Source organism: Nilaparvata lugens, chromosome 5 (genome assembly GCF_014356525.2).
Source record: "Nilaparvata lugens isolate BPH chromosome 5, ASM1435652v1, whole genome shotgun sequence".
Taxonomy (NCBI): domain Eukaryota; kingdom Metazoa; phylum Arthropoda; class Insecta; order Hemiptera; family Delphacidae; genus Nilaparvata; species Nilaparvata lugens.
The window spans coordinates 60,476,428-60,503,588 of record NC_052508.1 but is presented as its reverse complement, the minus strand read 5'-3'; the positions used below and the strand labels follow the sequence as shown (position 1 = coordinate 60,503,588).

At 37.4% G+C, this 27,161-nt stretch overlaps 1 protein-coding gene across 1 annotated transcript; it reads left to right on the top strand.

Moving 5' to 3' along the window:
- The first annotated feature begins 134 nt into the window (after positions 1-134).
- LOC111049417 (conserved oligomeric Golgi complex subunit 8) lies at positions 135-25,261 on the top strand. The gene is made up of 11 exons (XM_039428952.1): positions 135-517; positions 1,357-1,428; positions 2,772-2,896; positions 4,281-4,433; positions 7,908-8,030; positions 8,582-8,801; positions 10,921-11,102; positions 15,561-15,824; positions 18,349-18,552; positions 20,840-21,004; positions 24,232-25,261. Exons 1-11 carry the CDS (start codon positions 469-471, stop codon positions 24,577-24,579), a joined length of 1,905 nt encoding a protein of 634 aa, XP_039284886.1. The 5' UTR covers positions 135-468; the 3' UTR covers positions 24,580-25,261.
- The last annotated feature ends 1,900 nt before the right edge of the window (positions 25,262-27,161 follow it).

Here is a 27,161-nt window from a genome sequence, read left to right as displayed (position 1 = left end):
ATATTAATAATATCAATTCAAAATCTTCTTACAGTACATTATCTTTTTCATTCAAAGCCTAGGAAAATTTATAACGTTCTTTTCATCACATTTTCAAACTATTCCAACTTTAACTTCTTATCATTGATTATACAGTGATATTCATCTGGCACTGGTGAATGCGGGTAGCTTGAATTTGTCGACGTAAGCCTCTATAGTAAAGTGTATTTTATGTTTCTGTTTCAAATAATATTTATTGTTTATTAAAGAAAATTAACTTTTCTTTGTTCAATTACATAGTACTTTTGTTATGTAATCATTTTCCAATTCGTAGAATGAGAAATGCTATTGTTTTCGATGTTTGGAATTATAACCTCAAAACTGCAATTGACGTTTGTTTTTCTATTTCAATTTTATGATAATTTGACAGTATTATAATTTCAAAAATTGTTGATATTTTTTCAATTTGATAACAAATCTTACTTTATCATGGAATCTGAGCTTGTCACAGAACTTTTACTTCCTGAAGGATTGCCAGGTAAGTTGTGTAGGCTACCTAATGATTTTAAATAAAATAACTTATTATCCATTATTTAAACTTGTCAATCATTATATTGCTATACAATCAATGTATATCCCTATATTATATGCTATAATTAATTACAACAATAATTTGGGTTGTTACAGGTGTCTTGCACCACTCCTATACCCTCACTACTAACTGTAGTCTACATAAACATCGAGAGAGCTAATGCCTCCCAACTATTTGCCGGCCAGATAGCCGAGTTAACTAAGGCTAGCACCCTTCAGTCTGCTACTGCTACCTGGTCGCGGGTTCGAACCCTGCCGAATCCCATTGAATAGGCATGAACGTTTGATCATCTCATAATTACCCTTGCACAAATAAAAAAGCTCATGTAGGCATAATCTGCAATAATGTAAAGAACTATAATGCTAGTAGTTGATCGCCGTAATTTTTCCACAAAATGAACGTGGACCGCAGAACTCTGAACGCTTGACCGCTCTATGTGTGCACACTTACTAATGCCTCACGACTCGCTCCGAAGACCATTGTTTCTGACTGGTAAAACTGACCCAATTTACTTCCTGTCTGTTGAAATTAAATAATACAAATGATTCACACTCTATGAACCGAATTGTTGGAATAATATAGGCCTATTTCCAACTGAGAGATTTTCACTGTAACGCTTTTATTAATTAATAAAAACGGCTGTATATCGATCTGTCAAGTGTTCTCATATAAAATACAAGTTCTCATATTGTTAAAGATTAAGAAAGTCTTGCTATCTTCAAGAAAAACATTCATAGCTTACAGATAAATTATTAAAATTTACCAAGTTTTCTATTTGATTTCAGATCAATGGAAGGAGAACCCTGATTTCTATACGTATCTCACAAAGCTTGGAGGCTACAGTGTTGAAAATTTGGGTGAGTAACCTACTTACGGTACGTTTTTCAACTTTATATTTCTTATTCATAGGCTAATTATCATTAAATTGAAATTAAAATTAATGTGCTTTATTCTACCCTGAATATTGAAACATCATCATTCGGAAATTATGTGGCACAGCTTGGGGCTTATCCTCCTCAACTCTCGAGTTGCTCTAGTCTGGGCCTGGTGCATGCTGCTGCTGAGTACTGCGTCTCTTTCTGGATCAACAGTTGCCACACTAACCTTTTAGATGTGCAACTGAACAATTCAATGCGCATAATTTCAGGAGTCTTACGATCCATTCCAGTTTTATGGCTCCCTATGCTCAGCGGCATACCCCCACCCCCTTTTCGTTCAGCACAAGCTCTCATTCGGCTCTATGGAAGGATTTACTCCAATCAACTACTTCCTATCCATCAGGACATTCCAGATTTATATAGAAGGGAGCTGAAGTCCAGAAGGCCAGCGGTCAGGATGGCAGAGCAATTAAGAGATGAGAGGTTCTCTCTTACCAGAAGATGGAGAGAGGAAGCGCCCCCAGGAATGCTGGAGAGCTATTTATCAGGCACTAGGCCTCCTGGTTTTAATTCCCCCGGCGCATCTGGGTGGCGCTTAACAGAATTCGAACCCAACATGGGAGACACAATGCAGCGTTTTTAAAATGGGGACTTGCAGACTCCCCACTATGTGGCTGTGGGGCTATGGAGTAGATAGTGCACTGCCAAATCATATTTGAATTTGAGAGACGTGCCTACCTGGGCAAGGCTAACCACTTCACTGTAGCCAATCCCCAGGCAATAGAGTACTTAATCAACCCTAGAGTCGTGCACTTATAACAGTGTAAAAGTTTCTGAATTCGACTAAACTGGCATACGCTAATTATAAAATACCCTGAATACATTGCAATTGCAAATATTGTCATCAGGAAGAACTGCTATACAGTTGTGAGATTCACTTCAAACTGTTAGCATTTATTTTTAAATATGATTTGATGTTTGAGCACTTGAATAATGCTGACAGTTGAAATTCTATCCACTATAGAAGGAAATTTTATGAGTGCTATTTCAAAACAGCTATTATGAAACATGCTAGTATTTGGGCTTCCCAGCTACTTACATTGATGAGAAATAAATAGACGTACAGTTTTTCACACGAGAAACTTGGAATTTTCACTAGGTCCATCAAGAAAGTTCAGGGAACTTTGCAACACTAAGTGAGAGGTAATATTGTTTTGAAGAAAGTGAACATTTGTATGTAATTTTGTCAGTTTTATGAATAAATAAATATCAAAAACCTTATAGCCTATTACGCCTATTTTAAACCTTGTATTATTCTGCAGCAAAAGAGGTCGATCGGATATCTGACGAGAAGGCAGCGATTTTGAATCAGACCCAGCAGTTGGCATTTGAAAACTACAAGACATTCATACAAACTGCAGAATGTTCAAGGCAGATCTCCAAGGAGGTACATATAATCACTTTTCTCCGTAGAGCTACTTAGATTATTCAAACACAATAAAAGCTATCAAGCACCCGTTCATTTTATATATCACGTCTAGTTCCAACTCATTAGAACCATTTTAAAGTGTACAGTTTCAGTAGTTAGTTGAAACTAAAGTGCGAGATAAATTACTTTTAACACGGCTCTTTCTCAAAGGCGGAGAGGTCCGATGCTCTATCCTCCACTAATCACTCCCACTACCTAGCAGCATTCTCCTTCTTTTGTGTCTGAGTGAGAGAGCTTTGTAACGCGACGCGGCAACACTTCCCTCCATCTATTGCTGGCAATGTTCTAAGTAGTGTACTGGTCAGCAGGTATATTGGTTTGTGTATGTTACAGAGATGTTTTCATCACAAGAACATGAAGCAAAATGACACGGCGCATCCAATTGTGCGCAGGATGTCCGTCTGTGTCTATGCTACAAACTGTGGAGGGAGAAATGGGTTTCTCCTCTTCATGTTAAAAGTATTTTATCTCGCACTTTAGTTGTGATAAAAAATTGTTCTTGATGAAAAAAGAGTACGATACTTGATAACATTTCTTGTGTTCTAGGTACATTTATTCTCATTAATTATTCATTTATCAACTTGTTTGCAAACATTTTTATGTTATATTTTAAATCCTTATCAACCATTTATTGAATTTCAAATTCATACTGTGGATAGATGCTATTATGAATGGGGATAGCATTTTTCAACAATGACATATTTGTGATAGGTCTTCACATGTGTTTGGTCTTTACATAACTATTTGTTTTATCCAATAGGCATCTTATCTGTGATATCTTATAATATATGAATAAAGGAATAGGCTTGTGCTTGTACTGGATAGGAGATTCGCATTATCACTGATGAACAAATAAATTGATTAACTTGCAATTATACAAAAAGATTCTGAATTTATCGAGGATGAATATAGGCGATATATATATTTTTATTGCTATTTATCAATCTAGTTTAATAATTAGAACAAATTTATTCAATTTTAGATTCAAAGTTTACACAACTATTAAAGCCAAACCAAACATAACTTTCTCCAAGTGATCCCTTAGCGTAATCGATAGCACGCGCGATTCATCAATGAAAGGTTGCAGGTTGGAGACCAATCAAACTTTTTCTCTGGAAATTGTCAACTCTGATAAAGATTATCCACGTGATTTCGATAAAATGAATATTCTATTTTTTATGTTCCTTGGACATAAGGAATTGCAACACAAAATTTTCCTTTGTGCAAAGCACATGTTACCTGCTAGTAATATATATTTTGTCTGCATTTTGTCAAAACAATGTTCATTCTATAATAATTTCTTTTATTTTTTTCTTGTACTTGATTCAGTTTTTGGTTGCAGTTCAACAAAATCGAGACGTGCCTGGAGTCACTGGTGGATGGGCTGCCAAAGTTGTCGACGTCCTGTGAGGAATTCGCGGAGGCGTCCAACCGCATCAAAGCGTCGCGACGACTCAACACATTGACGCTAACGCGTAACGCTCAGTTGCTACAGGTTCATTAACAAAATGTTATTTCTAGATTCAGATATGAAGTGATGATGTGATGACAGTGAACTGATAACTGATACAGATGATACGACTTTTTTAGATATAAAGTAAATCTTAATTTAATGCATTGGAACATTCAGGGTATTACACAAAGCAACAAAGTAGATGAAATTAACCTATTTTTTGACTCTTCAAACACTAGGCCCGATATTGTCTGTCTCACGGAGCATTGGGTGAAGGACAGTAATATGTTTCTATTGCATAGGTTTCACAGCTTCAAACTTATTTCTAATTATTGTAGAACTGAGAGAATAAGAGGAGGTTCCTGTATACTTGCAAGACATGATATGGACTGTGAATTAACCAAAGAGTTTAAAAAAATTAGTATAGAACAATCTTTTGAGTGTTGTGGTGCTAAAATAACTGGAGATATGAACATCATTATTATAAATATTTATAGATCACCTATCAACTCAAAAATATCATTGAATCTTTTTTTTTAAACAGCTCAATAAGTTGTTAGAATTTTGTAGTAGAAAATTTCCAAAGTATAAACGAATTTTTTCTGGAGATTTTAATATAGACGTACTGAGAGATACAGTATCCCGGTCTAGATTGATTGATTTACTTAGCTCATATAACTGGCACTTACATATCACCGACGCGACTAGACTTGCACCTGGCTCTCAAACGTGTATTGACAACATAGCTTCCGATTTTGCTCTGGACCAATGCAGTGCATAAATTATCAACACAGATCTGTCGGACCATACAACACCGATGATAAAGATTCCAAAAAAACTTCTGGCTCACGGTAAAGAAAATAAATCGACTAAGGAAAATTAAAAGAAAGTAACTAAAACAATCAAAGTATTCTCAGATATGAATATTAACAACTTCATTACAATTTTATCAAGTGAAAACTGAAATTCCCTTTTTCATATGAGCAGAATGATCTCAGATTCAAATGTATTGTACAATAAATTCCACACAATGACAAATTTATACTTAGAGCAATCATTTCCACGTAAAATTATAACAAGCCATAAATCAGGCAACAATTTTGATAAAGGCTGGATTTCTTTAGGTATTCGTTCATCGTGTGCCAGAGCTAGGGAATTACACTCTCAATCCAGATTAATTGACTGTCCGGAACTCAGAGCATATGCGAGACAGTACAAAAGAATTCTAAATGGGTGCATTAGACAGGCTAAAATATTATACAACAGTAACAGAATACGTCAGGCTGATAACAAAACAAAAATGGCTTGGAAAATAGTTAAAAAAGAGACACAAGAGGGAGGGAAAGAGTTGAAATTGTCAAAAGTATTCAATGATGCTTCAATTGAATCAACATTAAATTCATTCAATCAGTTTTTTCAAACATTTGCGACACATTGAACTTAAATACAGACATGAAAACTGCTTTTGAGTATTGTAATAGACAACCAAAAACAAACATCATTTTAGTTTCTTTTGCTCAGGTGACGGAACATGAGATATTTACCTTAATAAAGAAAATGAAAGCATCCAGAGCACCTGACTGGGATAAGTTTCCCCCTTTTCTTTTAAAAAAATGTGCTATCCAAATGATTAAACCTCTAACTTTTCTAATTAATAGATCTTTTAAGCATGGTGTGTTTCCTGACATTTTAAAATATAGTAATGTGTTACCCTTTCTTAAAAAAGGAGATCTGAATGATCTGAGTAATTATTGATCAGTTGCAATACTGTCTGTATTCTCAAAGATATATGAGATGGCAGTTGTATCTAGGTTGACTGCTCATTTCGAGAATAATGAATTATTTGTTGCAGACCAGTTTGGATTCCGTTAAAAGAAGGACATTTCTGGAGCAATCTATGATTTTGTCAAATATATGTCACTTGCAATTGATCGATCGAAGCATGCTGCTGGCATATTCTGCGATCTTTCAAAAGCTTTTAACTGTGAAAATCATGAAATCCTGCTAGAAAAATTGAGCTTTTATGGTTTAGCAGGCACAGCTCTAAGATGGCTCCGCTCCTATCTTTCCAACAGGAAGCAATGTGTGAGAGATCCATCTTCTGCAAAATGTTCATCATTTACCAGGGTCCCAAATGGAGTACCACAAGGATCTGTCCTCGGACCTTTGCTCTTTTTGGTGTATATTAATGATGTACCTAAGGCAACAACCAATTCAAAGTTAATAATGTATGCGGATGACACAACTTGTATAGCATCGAACGCTGATCAGATCACACTGGTAACTCAATTGAAGAATACACTTATAGGAATCAACGAGTGGTTAAAGTAAATGGACTTTCCTTAAATTGCAGTAAAACACACCTTATACAATTTCGTTCAATACGCAATCAAACGAGGATAGACGATACTCACCTTTCAACCATTAGAAATAGCTTAACACTCTCCTCCTCAACTAAATTCTTGGGACTTGTAATCGACCAGAATTTTTCCTGGAAGGAGCACATAAAGAATTTGATGAAAAAATTGAACCAAGCCTATTTTGTAATTTCAACTCTTTCCAACTTACTCGACAGAAACATATTATTGATCGTCTATTATGCATACTCCCACTTGAGAAACGGCACAATATTTTGAGATAATTCTGTAGACAGCCGTAGAATTTTCATCATGCAGAAAAAGATATTGAGAGTCATCTGTAGACTGAGATCAAGGGACTCATGTAAAGCATTTTTCAAGGACCTTAAAATACTCACACTTCCTTCCATTTACATTTACCAGCTAGTAGTTTTTGTTAAAGTAAATATCAGTAAGTTCCAATTTTGTACAGATAATCATGAATATAATACTCGAAATAGAAATATTATTGCATTTCCAATCCATAGAAATGTAGCTTTTGAAAAAACTCCATTTCATTCAGGAATGAAACTCTATAATAGGCTGCCAACAAACATTTGAAACATTGAATCAGTCATTCTATTCAAGCAGACAGTCAAAAAAATGTTATTGGAGAAAAGCCTTTATACAATCACAGAATTTTATTAACAAGAAAATTTATTTTCTTTTATATATATAATATATATCATTACCTTCCTTAATGATACTTGACACTTCCTGAATAAATATTTTATTTTTTGATTGTATGTATTATAGTATTATTATTAGTACTGACAAGTTACCTGTCAAATGGGATTATTCCCAAAATTGATGTAATGATTATTAATAAATAAATAAATATTTGTTTTATACAAACTCAGAAACGTTCAAGTTCAAAAAGCCCATTACAAATCATTTTTATTCGGTAAAGAATTGTCCCAAGGGTCCTATAATACTGACTTGGGCAGGGGGTATGGATGATTTGAAATAACTCACACATTCTGACCTTTGAACCAAACCATAAGAACCATTTAATATTTAACCATGATAACCATAACAAGTTTATTTATAATTGAATTATCCACAATTCCATCATCTGTTTGTTCTAATTGAACTAATGAAGTGATTTTGTTGTGCTCAGGTGCTGGAAATGCCTCAGCTGATGGAGACATGCATCAGACAAGGTCACTTTGAGGAGGCTCTACAGTTGTCAGCCCATGTGCGACGTCTGGCATCCAAGCACAAAGACATTCCTATCATCGTTGTAAGTGTATTACCAACATCAGTATCACGAATGTATGGTTGCAGGGAGAGGTTAGGAAGAGGTCTTGTGGATAACCCTAATGACATTGTCCCTGGCACCCAGCTGAGACGTAGAGAGTGGTGTGGCCTTAACCGGCTCAGGACTGCAGGTGGGAAGGTGTGCTAAGCTGATGACAGCATGTGGATACACCTCTGATCCTCTGTGCCAATGTGGACAAATCTAATCAATGAATCACTTAATATCTGAATGTCCACAACACTCCTATCATGGAGGGCTGACAGAGGTTCATGCTGCTGGAGAAGAGGCATGTCAGTGGCTTCATAACTTCTTACTTGATTCTATTAGTATTTAACATATTGAGTGTAGAATTATTTTTTCAACCTTGGCCTATGAATTCATAAGCATTATACTATGGGAGAAATATCTATATGATTTGAGACAAAATTAAGAAATAGAAGTTTTGGGCAATAGCTTGGTTCCTCTTTTCTGACTATTGTAGTGTTTGGTCAATACAATAAATAAATGAATGAATGAATGAATAAATGTTGCAGAGCATAGTGGGTGAAGTGGAGTCGTGCCGCAGAGCGTTGCGACAGCGACTGCTGGCCGAACTCCGTACCGACGTGCGACTACCGCGCTGTTTGCAGCTGGTCGGCTATCTGCGACGTATGCTGCACACGTCTTCTCCGCCTGCAGAGTTGCGTCTCAACTTCCTCATGGCACGCGACGCGTGGTTTCAGTCGCTGCTAGCTGCTATTCCCACCAATGATGGTCAGTTGTTATTTTACTTACAATAAGTGTGTGATCATATTGGATGCCTATATGTTTAAGTATATTGATACTAAATTAGTATTCATTTTAGCTCCATTCAAATACGTTGTCAGACTGACCATCTGCAGTGTAGTCAGCAAAAATGAGATTGATTTAAGTGTGTGATCACATTGTATGCGTATATGTGCAAGTGCACACTTGGTTATGCGTGACCAAGCTTGCAGATGAGACACAGGATCTAGAAAGAGCAAAAGGAACACTCACACTGAACCACGTGCCCTTGCTGGTTGCATTCAGTGTGAGCAGTTACATGCAAATCTCAACGTTTTTCAATGACACTTTCCGTATTTTGTTTTTCGGCTCATGCATGATCTGACGTGCACTTTCACATAATATAAGCATTCATTGTGATCACACTCTAAGGGTAGCCGTCCACTGGAACCGTATTCAACTGATCTGTTCGGCCGTTGGATCGGACGAATCTGCCGGCCGTTAATTCGGCCGAATATGGTCGTCCATTGGAACCGTTTACGTCAGTCTAGTTCAGTAGTTGGCTGAACTATTGAATATTGAATTAACTACTATCATAGCCACCAAAATTTTTCATAAACAATGACTATATTAAGATTTTGAAAATTGAATAAACAAATATCCACTAAATTAGTTATTCATTACAATAATCTTACCTTCAGATCCGATTTGTTCAGTAATCTTTGTCTACAGATTCCTTTGAACATCACGACGATGATATCTTTTGTCTCGCATATCCCACAATGGAACATGCTCTTGAACCAAACTTATCAACTTTTAATTGTCCATAGTTAGAACTTTATAAAACAGAACAAGTTCAAAAAACAAAAACAGACAAGACTGTGAAACAATTTTGAGGCTGTGATGATGTCTCAACTCGACTCCGGCCGGATAGAGCCGGAAAATCCTATTCAATTCGGATCGAAAACTTGATCGGCCGGAGAAGGCCTTGCACGGCCGTATGAACCTGTTGCAATGGATGAGCATCTATAGCTTTCTTTGTTGTTGGATCGTTCGGACGAGTTCGATAGTTTTCGGCCGATGCTAGTTCGGACGAAATCGGTTCCAGTGGATGGCCCATCTAACACTCATTGTGTAGAACTCAATGTACTCAGAATAAGACTCATTGCGTAATCAGGATAAAATTTATTACATTGTATATTGTAATTTATTACATTAGTACATTGTGAGTACACAATGTACTAAGAATCGAAGAATAAGATTCATTGTGTACTCAGAATAAAATGATAAGCGCTGAAACACACGAGTCGTTTCTTCAGACAAGCTGGCAGGGCATAACTGGTCAGGAACCTCTCCGATCAGCTGATTCTCAATAATACATCAACCTAATTTCATCCAATCAGAGAGCTTCTTTTCCTGTCTTGCCGTGCCGACTCGTCTGAAAAACGCCAGCTGTTTTTCGGCCCTGAGACTGTAATATTATTGTGTGAACATAAATTATTGTATTAATGTGTAAACAGAATAAGATAAGATTGTTGTGCTCGCCTTGGAATAGAGGAGCTCGCTTCGCTCGCATATTGTTAAATGGAGGCTCGCTACGTTCGCCTGGATATGAGAGCGTTAATTTCACTCGCTTCTAGTTAAATAGAGACTCGCTCCGCTCGCCTTATCTACTTGTAAGACAGGAGCTCCGCCAATGGTCTTGTTCAGCTCTTATTATTCTTCTTCCCGTCTTCTCCCACCTCTTCATCTTTTTTCTTCTTCCTGTCGTATTCTTCTTCTTTTTCTTCTTCCTGTCGTATTCTTCTTCTTTTTCTTCTTCCTGTCGTATTCTTCTTCTTTTTCTTCTTCCTGTCGTATTCTTCTTCTTTTTCTTCTTCCTGTCGTATTCTTCTTCTTTTTCTTCTTCCTGTCGTATTCTTCTTCTTTTTCTTCTTCCTGTCGTATTCTTCTTCTTTTTCTTCTTCCTGTCGTATTCTTCTTCTTTTTCTTCTTCAACGTAATTTTTTCTTCTTCCTGTCTCCTTCTCGTTCCGTTATGCTACTTTGAAGGTTGGCCTTACTCTTTCCTCTTTTTCTATTCTGTCTTAAGTCCCAATATTGTTTGTTAATGTAATTGTATGTTGCAGCGAACCAGCACCTGATGAAAACACTGGAGCTGTCTCGAATCAACCTGTTCATAATCATGACTCAGTACAGAGCCGTGTTCTCCGATGATGACGACCCTCAGGCCTTGCATTCCCTCTCCTCATCCTCCTCGAAGCTGCAAAGCCTCACCAATGCCATCTTCCACAACTGGGTCACCGAAAAGGTAATCAAAATATGTAAAAGTTTGAAAATTCGAAATGGTAATCCAAACTTATAAATAAGAAGTGTGTGTAAGTATTTTCACAGTTCGCCCTAGAGTTAAATTACGCCATCTAGTGGCCGTTTTCACACATTATTTATCGGCCGACTCTTAAAATTGTCCTCGGATTGGCTGAAAATCAGCTGTCGAATTATCCAATCAGAGGACAATTCTGGGTTTCGGCCGACCAGGTTAGCTGAGACGACCAAGGCATTGTCCCTACAGTCTGCTAGCGCTACCTGTTCATGGGTTCGAATTCATGGTAGGCATTGACGTTTGATCATCTCATAAAATCATCCACGCACTTTCCATTACCTATGCAACTAAAAGCATAGAGAAAAGATAGCATACGAAGATATCACATGGTAGGCCCTATAGGTCGTTTGTATTCCAAATTTCAAGCCGATTTTTGTTAACTCAAGCGGATTACTGCTTTTGCCGGGCGAGAGTGTAAGAACGGCACAGTATGAGAGACAACCAGAATCACATAACTTCATAAAAATGACTATATTAAGATTTTGAAAATTGAATAAACAAATATCCACTAAATTAGTTATTCATTACAATAATCTTACCTTCAGATCCGATTTGTTCAGTAATCTTTGTCTACAGATTCCTTTGAACATCACGACGATGATATCTTTTGTCTCGCATATCCCACAATGGAACATGCTCTTGAACCAAACTTATCAACTTTTAATTGTCCATAGTTAGAACTTTATAAAACAGAACAAGTTCAAAAAACAAAAACAGACAAGACTGTGAAACAATTTTGAGGCTGTGATGATGTCTCAACTCGACTCCGGCCGGATAGAGCCGGAAAATCCTATTCAATTCGGATCGAAAACTTGATCGGCCGGAGAAGGCCTTGCACGGCCGTATGAACCTGTTGCAATGGATGAGCATCTATAGCTTTCTTTGTTGTTGGATCGTTCGGACGAGTTCGATAGTTTTCGGCCGATGCTAGTTCGGACGAAATCGGTTCCAGTGGATGGCCCATCTAACACTCATTGTGTAGAACTCAATGTACTCAGAATAAGACTCATTGCGTAATCAGGATAAAATTTATTACATTGTATATTGTAATTTATTACATTAGTACATTGTGAGTACACAATGTACTAAGAATCGAAGAATAAGATTCATTGTGTACTCAGAATAAAATGATAAGCGCTGAAACACACGAGTCGTTTCTTCAGACAAGCTGGCAGGGCATAACTGGTCAGGACCTCTCCGATCAGCTGATTCTCAATAATACATCAACCTAATTTCATCCAATCAGAGAGCTTCTTTTCCTGTCTTGCCGTGCCGACTCGTCTGAAAAACGCCAGCTGTTTTTCGGCCCTGAGACTGTAATATTATTGTGTGAACATAAATTATTGTATTAATGTGTAAACAGAATAAGATAAGATTGTTGTGCTCGCCTTGGAATAGAGGAGCTCGCTTCGCTCGCATATTGTTAAATGGAGGCTCGCTACGTTCGCCTGGATATGAGAGCGTTAATTTCACTCGCTTCTAGTTAAATAGAGACTCGCTCCGCTCGCCTTATCTACTTGTAAGACAGGAGCTCCGCCAATGGTCTTGTTCAGCTCTTATTATTCTTCTTCCCGTCTTCTCCCACCTCTTCATCTTTTTTCTTCTTCCTGTCTTCATTTTCCTTCTCTTATTCTTCACCTTTTTCTTCTTCCTGTCGTATTCTTCTTCTTTTTCTTCTTGCTTTCTTTACCTTCTTCTTCTTCTTCTTCATCATCATCATCTTCTTTTTCTTCTTCCTCCTCTTTTTTCTTTTTCCCTTCTTCTTTTTCTTCTTCAACGTAATTTTTTTCTTCTTCCTGTCTCCTTCTCGTTCCGTTATGCTACTTTGAAGGTTGGCCTTACTCTTTCCTCTTTTTCTATTCTGTCTTAAGTCCCAATATTGTTTGTTAATGTAATTGTATGTTGCAGCGAACCAGCACCTGATGAAAACACTGGAGCTGTCTCGAATCAACCTGTTCATAATCATGACTCAGTACAGAGCCGTGTTCTCCGATGATGACGACCCTCAGGCCTTGCATTCCCTCTCCTCATCCTCCTCGAAGCTGCAAAGCCTCACCAATGCCATCTTCCACAACTGGGTCACCGAAAAGGTAATCAAAATATGTAAAAGTTTGAAAATTCGAAATGGTAATCCAAACTTATAAATAAGAAGTGTGTGTAAGTATTTTCACAGTTCGCCCTAGAGTTAAATTACGCCATCTAGTGGCCGTTTTCACACATTATTTATCGGCCGACTCTTAAAATTGTCCTCGGATTGGCTGAAAATCAGCTGTCGAATTATCCAATCAGAGGACAATTCTGGGTTTCGGCCGACCAGGTTAGCTGAGACGACCAAGGCATTGTCCCTACAGTCTGCTAGCGCTACCTGTTCATGGGTTCGAATTCATGGTAGGCATTGACGTTTGATCATCTCATAAAATCATCCACGCACTTTCCATTACCTATGCAACTAAAAGCATAGAGAAAAGATAGCATACGAAGATATCACATGGTAGGCCCTATAGGTCGTTTGTATTCCAAATTTCAAGCCGATTTTTGTTAACTCAAGCGGATTACTGCTTTTGCCGGGCGAGAGTGTAAGAACGGCACAGTATGAGAGACAACCAGAATCACATAACTTCATAAAAATAACTATCGGCTTGAATTAACAGTGAAATTTGGGACAAAAACGCGCTATATCCTAAGAGTCATGTACCCTCTCCCAATAATATAGTATAGATAGAGCTGAGCCATCATTCTGTATTGTCTACTGTATTGTAATTTATTCAAGGCGGGAGCGCTCAGTCTGAGATTCTCTGCCGTGCTGTAAACATGTATCAGTAAATGAAATATCTTTTTCCTACAGTTACGTTGAAAAGTGGCCATTGCTGCACTGATTACAGAACGCAAAGAATCACTTTTCCGCTCTAGTGCGGGAAAAATTTTTCTGCACTCCAGATTTGCAACATGGCAACACAAAATAGTTGGTGGGTTATATGGAGGATTAGTGCACGAAAACAAAAATTAAGTTGGTAACAATGACTGTGGTATAGTGAGGTCCACGTTATAATAATATTAAGGACACCGAGTTCGAGGACAGCCACCACATCAGTGACAGCCGCCCCGCCATTCATTTACTACTACATTATTCTATTTTATTTATTAATAATAAAATTACACAGAAAAACATTTGATGGATTTCAGGCAATTTTACCCATAATTACCCACTTTTCATATTCAATGGTAACTGTAGGAAAAATTAAATGTGAAATACGTGCGCAAAGTTCCTCTGCTGCTCTCAAGAAGCCAAACGTTTCTTTCGGTGCAGCAAACTGTCACTTTGTGCACTAGTTGCACAAATAACTATTTAAAAACACATTTTCTAGTTCAATCAACTTATTTCTAGGATATCTTCTTATGCTATCTTTTCTCTATGCTAAAAGCTTATGTGGGCATCATGCGCAATAAAAAAAAATGTTGTGTAAGAACGATCATTTGGAGGAAATTCTGAGTGTCGGTTGATAGATCGGTAAGTGTGAAAACGGCCAATGGAACGTTGGGGACTTTGCTTGAAGTTGGCACTGATGCTTACAATCTCTATTGATTGACCGCGCTGTATGAGATCGCTCAGTAAATTGTCTACTCTCCACTTGCTTTGTTGTCCTACATTCACCAACTCATTGCTATATGGATGGGGTCAATCCAGAAAACGTAGAGAATCAGAGCTTCGAAGTCCCTTATACGTTCCAATAGGTGGCGTGATCCAGCTTGATGTCTTTCTCAAAGCTATTTACAGTATCATTCCAGTTAATATGACGTTTTCTCAAATTGGGAAATTCAACAAACTCAGGAATTTGAAAAAAATAAGGAATAAAACATTGAAGTTCAGTAATTTAAAAATATACCATATTTATATATGTATATATAATATTATGAATTAAAAAATCTAATCAAGTTTTCTTCTTTATCTGCATCATACTTTTTTCATTCAGTTCTTTGTATACATTCTACATTGACTGACAACTACTGTTTCTATCTTATTTTTCCATTTGTGGGTTATCGAAATTGTACCTTCAATATTCAAGTTGAATCCAAAAGTCAAAAATGTTCAACATCTACTTGAGTCAACAAAACTTGAAGAAAAGTCTACATTTTTATAGTAAGTTTCTGTTCTTGTCATCTTGACTTCAAGTTTGCAAAAATCATTCATTTTACCAAAACGTCAAGAAATCTTGGATTAAAGAAAACTTGACTGATGTGTTCTTAATTCAAGATTCTTAAGAAATATATCATTTATTGAGTCCAGATTGTATTGCAATTTGCAATGTTCTAAAATTTGACTAATGTAAACGAACGCCCCTTCAGTGATATCATTAGAATATGATTAGTATTTATTTGGATTTGCAGATCAACCAATTCCTGGCGACACTGGAGGAAGACCTGAGTCGCGGCGTGGGCTTCTCACTGGGTTCACTGCTGGGCCAGTGCATGTACTTTGGCGTGTCGTTCGGGCGCGTCGGCGTCGACTTTCGCGCCCAGATTGCGCCCATCTTTGTGCGCGCCATTGGCGCCCACTTTGCCACCGCTATGCGAAAGGCGACCAGGAAGTTTGAGACCGATATGGAGCGGCTGACACTGGCTAACAGGGACTACAAGCAGCCGGCTAACAGGGTGAGCGTCAAAACATAGTGAAGCAGCGGTTTTTCCATGATTTTCATAGCAGCTATTTAAATACTTATTGACCGAAGCGAAGCTGAGGTCTTAGTTTCGACTCGTTCGGCTTTCGTCTGTTTGTTTGTACCGCAGTTACAGTCGCAGTTATTGTCCGATTTGGATTAAATTTGGTATGCAAGTTCTTCGAAACAAGGCGCAGAAACGTATGTATAACGATTTTTGATAAGACCTCCGGTTTTAATATAAATTGTGCCGCTCTAAAATGTGCTGTATTGAATGAATGGTATCGTTGGAATGCTATCGATAGAGGACAAGGGTTGTCAGCGGTAAACCTTGAAACGTCTGAGCCGCTCCAAATCATACTGTATTTATTAATTGAAAAAAACTTCTCACTTGATTGCACTATTTCTTTCTTTTTAAACACGATATTTCCCTGTTTCATAGATGAATAGTTTCTAGACCTACCGAACCGGCCGGAGACATCATAGCTTAGTTAGTTAGCTCTTGTTTTCGTTTTAGTATTTTAAAAAACCAGGAAACCGACTTGTGAGCATAAACATTCTGCATAGGCATAACAAGCCGCCATAACATTGAATCCACTTTTCATGAAAAACATTATTAGCAACCTCCTGTCATTGTCACCAACAAACTCATCTTATTTAGAATCATTCTCCGTCTCACTATCGTCTGTGAGACGATTCATCGTCTAAATTGCCTACTGATTATTCCATTTTTCTATCAGTTGACCGATTTCTTATAATTGATTGTAAGAAACGTTGTAATATTGTAAATATGGGGACACTATGTAGGTACCTCTTTGAGAGACATTTATAAGTCCGGTGTCCCTGGAAACAATGTCTTTAGCACTTTCAATGGAGAAAATAATAGATGACATGGATAAATCTTCACAATATACTGTACTTTCTTAATAGCCCTTCTCATTAGTTTGAAAGTTGTAGGCTATTATTCATGAGCGAGGTCTACTGTTCGCAGAACTACTAGTTTATTTTAACTTGAATTGATAAGAATATTGTTTGTGTAGATTTTACCGTAAAACCCATTGTTTCAGTCTATATTGGTCAAAGGTTATTTTTCATATAACCTGTAGAAAACCCTGTTAACCATAACCTGGTAATCTGTTAACAGGTTATGTTATGGTAACCTGGTTAACCGGTATCTGTTAACATGGTTATAACTAGGGTTACCTGGTTACAGGTAACCTGTTAACCCCATAACCTGTTATTCTTCATACTCTGCTTGAAGAAGAGCAGCTAATAAATAGTTCAAAACTTTAAGAATAAGAACAAATTATATGAATCGTATTGGAAATTTTCTTCCTCTTTCCAACCATATCTTTAGAATTAGAATTTTGACTGCTAGTTTTCTACTGTCGTTATTAAGTAGTGTCTGCGTTGTTTAGGGTAAACTACCGGGGAAGTAGTTTTCAAATTCTTAAATTATATTTAGGCTCTCTACAATTGGTTACCCGGCCAATGGGAGTAGGGACTAGGGAGTAGGCAGGGATAAGTCAAGAGTGAACTTATCTGAACTTATCGAAAAATCAATTTTTCCTTCACCTACTGTCTAAAGTACTTACTTTACTCCCTGAAACCTAATACTAAAGTGTCACTTTTTCGCTCTCGGTAGTAAAAAACAGAAAAACTCCCTAGGGAGTAAAAGTGACTCCATTTAAATAACATGGGGAGCATCTCTATTTTGAAACTTACATTGTAATAGGTTAGAAGGTCTAAGCTCAGATGAGAAAGCATAATAGAGGTGTCTGTCATTGAATAAACTGAATTCAATACCACAACCAGAAATTCTATTAACTCATGAAATATATGTTTGTATGATAATTATTATATTCTTAATATTAGTAGATAATAAAAATTTATACAATTTTTAAAATATTTTATTCTATTCAAAATACCAGCCAACAAATATTTTTGATCTGCAATTCAAATCTGAATCGCGTGATCTGGAGTCAGCCATTTTTGGTAGCTGCTCAGCTGATATAATTGTTACAACTTTTGCCGATAGATAGCGCAATCGGCAGTGCCAATCAAACGACCGGGTTTTAGGTTTTAGATTTAGGTTATGCTGTTAGGAATCATTGTCACCAATACGTAAGTTATTAGAATGATTTTATTTGCAGTTTCTATAAAAAAATGTAGATGGAGGAAAAATGTTGTGTACATCACGAGCGAAAAATACTTTTTCTCCCTCAGGAAAATTGCTGCCCTCGGCTTCGCCTCGGGCTTCAAACTTTTTCCCACAGGGAGAAAAAGTCGTGCTTTTCACTCTAGATATACAAATAACTATATTTTAGAAAACTAAGGTCGATATAAGAACTTTTTTCTGAATATTTTTTTGTTGCTAATGTAGAATCGATTATCTTCGGCTGTTACACCTTCTGTGGCACACTCTGTATTATTAGAATTAGTGATAATATTCATTTTATATTAGCTGTCATGCTGTATCTCCTGAAAGTTGAATAATGTTGTAGTTTGTTTGTATGAAGGTTGAGGGGAGTGGTGACCAGGATCAAGGGCCGCCAATGGCCCTGCTGGAGTTCTACCCTGTGGCCGACTACTGCAACACGGCCCTGACCGCCCTCAATGACCTGAGGCTGTGCGCTCCGCTCGCCCTCGCCAGTGACGTCACTCGTGCCTTGCGAGACTCGCTCGCCGCACTTGCCAACTGCATTCTGCTCTTCTACAGACAGGTAAACCGCAAAATAATGCTGACATTTGAAAATTAATTCAAATTCAATTTATTCGCCATAAAATTACAGTCGAGTAGACAAAATTCTCTTCAACAGATAGAATAACATCATTGGTCTTATGGAAGTGCTCACAAATTGGTAGGAAATGAATACTATTGATTCTTATCGCAGTATTCACACACACTTGCAGTCTGTAAACAATGCTATAATAATCATTTTTCAGCCCAGCCAACAAAAACTCACTGTAAAGTAGGGTGTTGAATGTTAATAATTTCGTTATATTTGAATAAATAATTAATAACGAGTATTTTTGAGTTCAACAAGTTTGGTCCGGTTGCAAAAAAACCTGTCAAATTTTAATCACTGTTGAAATTTAACAGGCTTTTGCGCAACCGAGCCTTTGAGATCGTTCATGGTTCATGCTTACCTCGATTGGGATATCAAACAAGTATCATAACAGTCATTCATGTCTGAGTCACCTACCACACAACCATAATAATTATTATTATTCGGCCAATTCACCATCCACGGAAGGGGTATTTGGATGTGTCGATAATTTAGTCAAATCAAGTCCTATTTAAATATTTTTTTAAAGCAAAATACATAAAATCTATACATATTAATACTGAGCAACTTAACTCATCTCGTAATGTGATTCAAATTCATCAATTGAGTATGCACAAATGCTTAAGAGTTGCTCCTTCATCAATATTCTAAATTTGCGTCCTGTGTTTTCTCTTATGGTAGCTGGTAATTTATTGTATAGTCGAATCCCAGCACTCTTTACTCCTCCCTCATACATAGTGGTCCTGTGTGTATCATCTCGCAACTCTTCCCTATGCCTCGTTCTATAATTGTGAAAATGTGCGCCAGTTCTGAATTTATTCTTTTTCCTATCTATGAAACATACGGTCTCTAGGATGTACAAGCTCGGAAGAGGGAGAATTTTCATCTCTTTAAAGTATGTTCTGCAGCTTGAACGTATGGATTCTCCAACAATCACTCATATCGCCCACTTCTGGATACGGAATATGTCGATCACTTGACTCGAATTCCCCCAAAATATAATTCCATAGGTTAGAAGAGAACAATGCGAAATACACATTTTCCAGACTTCTTATGTCCAACATCCTTTCAAGTACGAATAATACCGATACGAGCTGAAATTACTTTATAAAGATTCCAAATGAGGTCTCCAAGAAATTTCTGAATACAACAAATACTCGCGTAGCTGAATCACAACTAACTATACTTAATAATACTAGACCATTAAAAGCTGATCTCACTAGATTGTCTTTCTTGGAAAGCCTCTCCTGGCAACTATCATACTTGTACCTTAATCTCATACTTTTCAGCCTCATAACGTAATTTTACGGTACTATCCACTCATTTAAGAAATACAGTGATTAGGTATGAGGATTAAAAATACTGTAGTTGTTTCTCAATACAACAATTTTGATTATTACAGAAATAACTAGTCATCATCATCCATCATGGACTAGGCTTGTAAAGCCTGTTCCGGAGTCCACCGCTTCCTCAAAAATGACTAGTACCAAAGCCACCTCTACTAATACAAGGCCCCGGCCTACGATATTGCAACGTCGCAGTGTAGGCCTAGAATCTAAAGGTGCGTACAGACTGTCGCTCTGCTCCGCAACCGAACGTCACTCCAGCAGAGCGATTGATGATCGACCGGCGAGCAACAGTGGTTCGACCGGGGAACGCGAGAAGATCTAACATGTTCCGTAACGTTCATGATGGGTGCGTGGGCGGGGCGACTGTGGTTCGATGGTGGTACGAGGGCGGTACGAGGGAGGAGCGTGCTGCGAAAAAAGATCTTTTTCACCAATCATGTATTAAGCTGCGTACACATATTCGCGCTTCCAACCCGCACCGAGCACGCTCCTCCCTCGTACCGCCCTCGTACCACTATCGAACCACAGTCGCTCCGCCCACGCACCCATCATGAACGTTACGGAAGATGTTAGATCTTCTCGCGTTCCCCGGTCAAACCACTGTTGCTCGCCGGTCGATCATCAATCGCTCTGCTGGAGTGACGTTCGGTTGCGGAGCAGAGCGACAGTCTGTACGCACCTTTAGATTCTAGGCCTACACTGCGACGTTGCAATATTGTAGGCCGGGGCCTTGTATTGGAGGTGGCTATGCTAGTACCCTCGTTTTATTTAGATATGAACACAACTAGTTTCGAGCACTCACGCCAGTTTCAACAATATTAGTATGGTACTGGTACCAATCCCTTTTTCGACTCAACTCAAATATGTTACAGGAACAACAGGCATTCAGCATGCAAGAGAAAGAGGCGTTCACCCGACTGTGTGTGTGCTATGCCGATCACCTGTTGCCTCATCTGCAGACATGTCTGCACGCTGTCTTCCGGCCTGCCGATCTAGCCAAATACCTGGGCACCACTGTCTTCAAACTGCAAGAACAGGTACGACTGTCTAACCTATTTTCGATTCTATTTTGTTTAGTGATGGCAGAATTTTCAAGTTTAATAATAATAATATTTATTCATGCAAATTATGGTTTGTTAATAAGTTACTTTTTAAAAAACAATTCTATTTATTACAAAACATTACAAAGTGTTTGATGAGGTCCGTTCGCTATGTACGCTAGCGAGGAACTAAACTCTGAATACAATATTGTCGTCCACTACGACTATGCTGACTAAACAAGTTAACAGTGTTGTATGCAGTTTTCACTCATATAACTTGCATGTACATTTTACATTCAATGTTTCGCATTTGTCAGTTACAATAAATAATCATACAATTTGTCAGGTCATCAAATGTCCGTGAATATTTGAAGTAAATAATAAAGATACCCAGGAGCAGACGTTAACAGTGACCACAATCTTGTTATGATGCACTGTGAACTGAAATTCAAAGCTCTGAAGATGAGATAAAGCAAACAATGGGATATGACCAGACTTAAAGATGATCTCACTCAAACGAAATACGTGGAGAAAACAAACAGGACCATGGAAGAAACAGAAAAGCAGATGGGAGTGGAGCAGGAATGGAACAAAATAAAGAAGAGTATCGAACTTTCGGCAGAAGAGGTATTAGGAAGGAAGAAGCAGGAGAACAGAAAGGAATGGATAAGCCAAGATATTGTTGAAATGATTAATGAAAGACGAAAGTACAAGAATTTTCAAGATGAAGAAGGATTAAGGAAATACAGGAGTCTGAGGAACAAGATTATTCGAAAGGCAAAGCAAGACAAAGAAGAATATTTAAGAGAAATTTGCAAGAACATAAACAATTGCATGAAAACAGGGCAGATGGATATAGCTTACAGAGAGGTAAAAAGATTCTTTGAAACAAGGAAAGTGAGAACAATGAGTATTGTAGACAAAAATGGAGAATTAAAGTATGATTCAGAGAGTATAGCAAAACGTTGGAAAGAATATCTGGAGCAGCTGTACTGTGGAGAGGACAATGAGAATCTGCACTTGGAAAGAGAAGACGAGATAGAACTACAGGAATTGGGGGCACCAATGTTGATGGAAGAGTTTGAAAAAGCACTGCGAGACCTAAAAGAAAGAAAGGCACCAGGAATAGATGATATACAAGGAGAGCTCTTGAAAAAGTCTGGTGGAATGTTAAAGAGAGCACTGTATAATCTTGTAAATAGTATATATATGACTGGAGAGTTACCTGACGATTTTGTAAAGTGTATTATAGTACCTATACCAAAGAAATCAAATGCAAGATCATGTGAAGAGTACCGTACGCTGAGCTTAGTGAGTCATGCATCGAAAATAGTTACCAGAATTATCCTCAGGAGAATAGAAAAACGAATTGATGAACAATTGTCTGAAGATCAGTTTGGCTTTAGAAAGGGTGTAGGGACAAGAGAAGCAATTCTGGCGCTGAGACAGGTGATAAAGAAGCAGATGAAGATAGGGAAACGCACATGCATAGCCTTTATTGACATTGAAAAAGCATTTGACAATGTAAGTTGGAACATCCTATTCAACATTCTTCGCCAAATTGGGATAGACTACAGAGACCGAAGACTGATCCACAACATCTATAAACAAGAAATTGGAGTTATTAGGAGTGGAAATGAAGAGGAATCTGCACACATTCAAAAAGGGGTACGACAAGGATGCGCGCTATCCCCATACTTGTCCAATGTGTATATTCAAAAGGCAAACAGAGTGAGAGAAAAAGTTTGTACAGGAGTGAAAATTCATGGGGAAACGGTAGATATGCTTCGTTTTGCGGATGATATAGCAGTAATGGCAGAAAGTGAAGAGGAACTACAGAAAACACTGAATGAAATGGACAGAATAATGGAGGAAGAGTTTAGATTGAAAATAAACATCCGAAAGACCAAAGTGCTAATATGTTGCAGGACAGGGGAGAACAGCTCAGCAGTAAAGCTAAGGAATGAGGTACCTAGTAAATGAAGTGAAGGAGTTCAATTACCTGGGTAGCAAAATCACAAGTGATGGAAGAAGCTGCAAGGACATTGCCAGCAGAATTGCCCAGGCTAAGATTGCCTTCAATAAGAAGAAAAATCTATTCACCTCAAAAAACATAAGTCTCGACGTAAGAAAAAACATGTTGAAAACGTATGTATGGAGTACTGCAACATATGGAAGTGAGGCGTGGACAATGGGGGTGAGAGAGGAAAGAAGATTGGCTGCATTCGAGGCATGGTGCTACAGAAGAATGATGAAGATCAGTTGGAGAGATTTGATTACAAATGAGCAAGTTTTTGAAAGAGTGGGAGAGAACCGGAACTTCTTGAAGTGGATCAAGCAAAGAAGAGCACAGCTGATTGGCCACATCATAAGACATGACACTCTACTGAGAAGGGTAATGGAGGGAATGGTTGAGGGAAGGAATATGAGAGGAAGACCTAGGCTGGAGTATATGAAACAATTGCTACGGGATATGAGATGTGGATCATACTACGAGCTGAAGCGGAAAGCGGACGACAGAAAAGCATGGAGAGCTGCTGCCAACCAGCCCTACGGCTGTTAATCCAAGAGAGAGATAATAAAGATGACATCATCTTAATTATTCTGATTTCACTTGGTTATTTTCAAAGTTTTCTCACACTGTATATGAAAAAATCTCCATCAAACTGTAAAAACATCGCTCTTGTAGCCAATTCTTCAGTAGTCTCTTGAATTTTATGCTACTTAAAGTGTCTAGAATTTTCTAATCCTAATGATTTGAAACTCTCAAAGCGTTGTCCTCTTTTTGTATCGTGTGATAATTCTATGAATAATTGAAATTAAATCATTACATATTTCATTTTCATCGTGTGATAATTCTATGAATAATTGAAATTATATCATTTTATTTTCATACTAACCTCCTTAGATTTAGCAGATCTATTATGAGATTCACTATAAACCGTCAGGAGACTTCATTGGTAACACCAACGCTTCCCATCCAATCAATGCTGACAATATAGCATGAGTTAATGTAAAAAGAAATATTATAGCGTGTGCTATATTTTCTCTATACAGTAGTCATCTCTTATTACCCAAGCACAAGCCTAGAGCTCATTTGGGCATCATCCTCAGCAAAAAAGTAAATGAATCTCACTACAGCCAGCGCTATAGTAGAATTGAAGTGCAATGCAATTGAATAATTTATTACTTTTTTGAAGTAATTTTTCTTGTTTTATCGGCAGAGACTAACCTACCTGGATGAAGCGGACCTAGTGGCTCCAATCAGTCATCTTCTGCCGGTCAAAGTATCAAGCATGCAACTGCCCAGTATGGCAATTCCAAAATCACCTAGCCCCGCCCAACAATCAGCTGATACTCAACCAATCACAGCGCCGGAAAGCAAACAGCCTACCGATTCTCAACCAACCATAGTGAAGGAAAGCAAACAAACAGCTGATACTCAACCAATCACAGTACAGGAAAGCAAACGAACAGCTGATACTCAACCAATCATAGCACAGGAAAGCATCTCAGATACTCCTTCGATACCTCCATCCGAGGAAATTGAGACTGTACTACCTTCTAGTTGAATGAATATTTAATATCTGGAGTATGTCCTTGGAAAATTTTGATTTGATCAAATTGAAAGTAGTCTTAGTACTGTATTTAAGAGCCAATTTCAAGATACCCTCACATGTTTAGTGAGGTCCACGTTATAATGACAGTATTTGATCAACTTTGGTATTGCTATCCTTGTCTATCAACCGACATAGCCGGTGGTACTATCCTTTTCGAGGTTCACAACGATGACAATAATGTTTTTGACAGTGTAGAAATATAATTAATTAATGCAGAGAATTGGCATCGCTACTCTTCTATCTTTATCTACTGCCATTATAACGTGGACCTCACTATACAGTGAAAATATGATTCCCATGAGTTCTTAAGGGACTATTCCCACCAAGTCCGGCTGAACGAATATGAATAGTCCCATTAGAAATTATGGGAATAATATTCTCACTGTACCAGACACGTACACTGATACTGAGGTATTGGAATCCGCCTTTATGCAATAAATAGTACGGTACATAATTTAGTGGGTGAGCATCTTGAAGTCAGCTGTTATTGTGTTATAGGACTTTAAATCACTCAAGAAACAATGCTCCAGGGAATTCATTGAATAGCCTTTACCCTTTAGCAAGCACTTTTGTAAATACTCATGTATAAAATATCATTTATGTATTGTGTATAGAAATAAAGCTTTGTAGAGTATTACTGTACTTTGAAGTTGACAATTTTCTTCATATTCAACTAATGTTATATTATTCCTTTTGATAACACCTATGCTTCTTCATTGATTCACCATAATTGTGAAATTTGAATCATAATAATTGGTGACCTCCTAGAGCAAATCTCACTATAGTGGTTAAAAACTGGCTGTGGTTAACGTAGCTGGTTTATCAAAATTAATTAATTTATATACAAACTTATGCTCAAACACTTCACAATTTCAGCAGGGAACTGAGATTCCTTTTGAGAAAATTAAGGTAGAACTCTTTGGCCAGCATTACGTTTGATGTGGCTAATTACTAGAAGTGTTCTGGCTCACCATTTGTGATCCCTTGTCATAAAAAACCAGAGCTCTTCAATCTAGTAATCTAGCTATACAATACTTGTTCTGAATTCAAGCAGCTCTCAATATTTATAATAACTCTGAAATATTAATATCATAGGCACTTAGACTAATAAGGCACAAGTTTACATACTCAAAATCTCAATATTTCATAGTTGCTTTGAGAATTTTTGAGAACTTGAAAAATGGAATGGAAGGAAACAGCGGTTTGTCCCAAGAAATTAATTTAGAAGGCTTCTATTCTATTTAGACAAATCCTACATATCTACCTTCAACAAAGGTAATCAAAAACAAAGTTTAACCAGTTGAAGAAAAAAATCAATTCCCTCAATACAGGAAAACCTGTTTATATACACGATATAAACGATCAACATAAATTTGAAGTACAATTTTATTAAATCTACGCTTACACAAAAGTTTCATCAAATTACATGGTGTACGTGCTGTGTACAGTATATTGTTCCAGTTCCAATCTTAAATTGTTCAATCACGTGACTAGAGCAAAATCTTTGGTTCAAGCTTTTGGCGCGCACATATAAAGTTGATTTACACTAAAATGTGTCGTTTACTAGCTGCGTGAATGAAGAAAGGCTGTTTTAAAAACCTACCGTCTAGAAAAGTGTAAATTTCTTCTATTCCATCACTCTCAAATTTTCTATCGAGAAAGATTCATTTAATGAATGGTTATCAAACATCATATTGTTGGTTATGTATTCTATGCTATGGTAACTATCAGCGCATGCGCAGAGAAGCAAGCAGACTACAATAATCGACCAATGAGAGCTCAGATAGTTGGAACAGTACCAGGTCGGACAATTTACCACACTTCGACTGTGGGGCAGAAAGTTTGGACTGGAACAGAATCTGTCAAAATTACTCCCATGGAACTTTTTACTTAGTAAATTTAAATTGTGAATCGGACAATTTACCACATTCCATGTACACAGAACGGGCCCATTGACAAATTCGAGGGCAAGTCAATTATCCGCAATTTTGGTGTATTTTTTTATTTGTTGGCAGCACTGTTGATGAAGCATTCTTTGCTAATTTTAGCTTATAATATCTAGGCTAGTTTTAAGCTGATATTCCAATTCCATCATCACTGACATGATGTTAATAATGGCAAATACATTTTCCATTTGGACCAAAGTTCAATGAACCATTTTACTAGGTCGGAAGTTTATCAGAGGACAAAATTCATTTGTAGGCTCTCCACTGTTGTATAAAACTATCCACCTACTCAACCGGAAGTTTCCATGAATTAACAGCATGGCTGCCAGTGATACGTTTTATCTCATTGGGAGGTTCAACTCCCATGTCCTCCTGTAGAGGCCATATACATTTGACAATAGCCTGGAATATGCACAAATTAGCTTCTTTGCATCATAAACGCAAATCAACAGGGCTGTTAAAACAAATACACCAACATTACGGATGATAATTGACTTACACTCGTAATTAAACAAAGATATATAACCAACTTTCACTAAAAATTTGATTTCGTGTTATGTTAATAATAAATATTAAAAGACTAATAAA

Excerpts from the sequence above, each read along its gene's own strand:
- LOC111049417 (XM_039428952.1), top strand. The coding sequence starts at position 469 with ATGGAATCTGAGCTTGTCACAGAACTTTTACTTCCTGAAGGATTGCCA. Across the intron at positions 4,434-7,907 it reads GTAACGCTCAGTTGCTACAG|GTGCTGGAAATGCCTCAGCT; the intron begins GTTCATTAACAA and ends TGTTGTGCTCAG. Across the intron at positions 21,005-24,231 it reads TCTTCAAACTGCAAGAACAG|AGACTAACCTACCTGGATGA; the intron begins GTACGACTGTCT and ends TTTTATCGGCAG.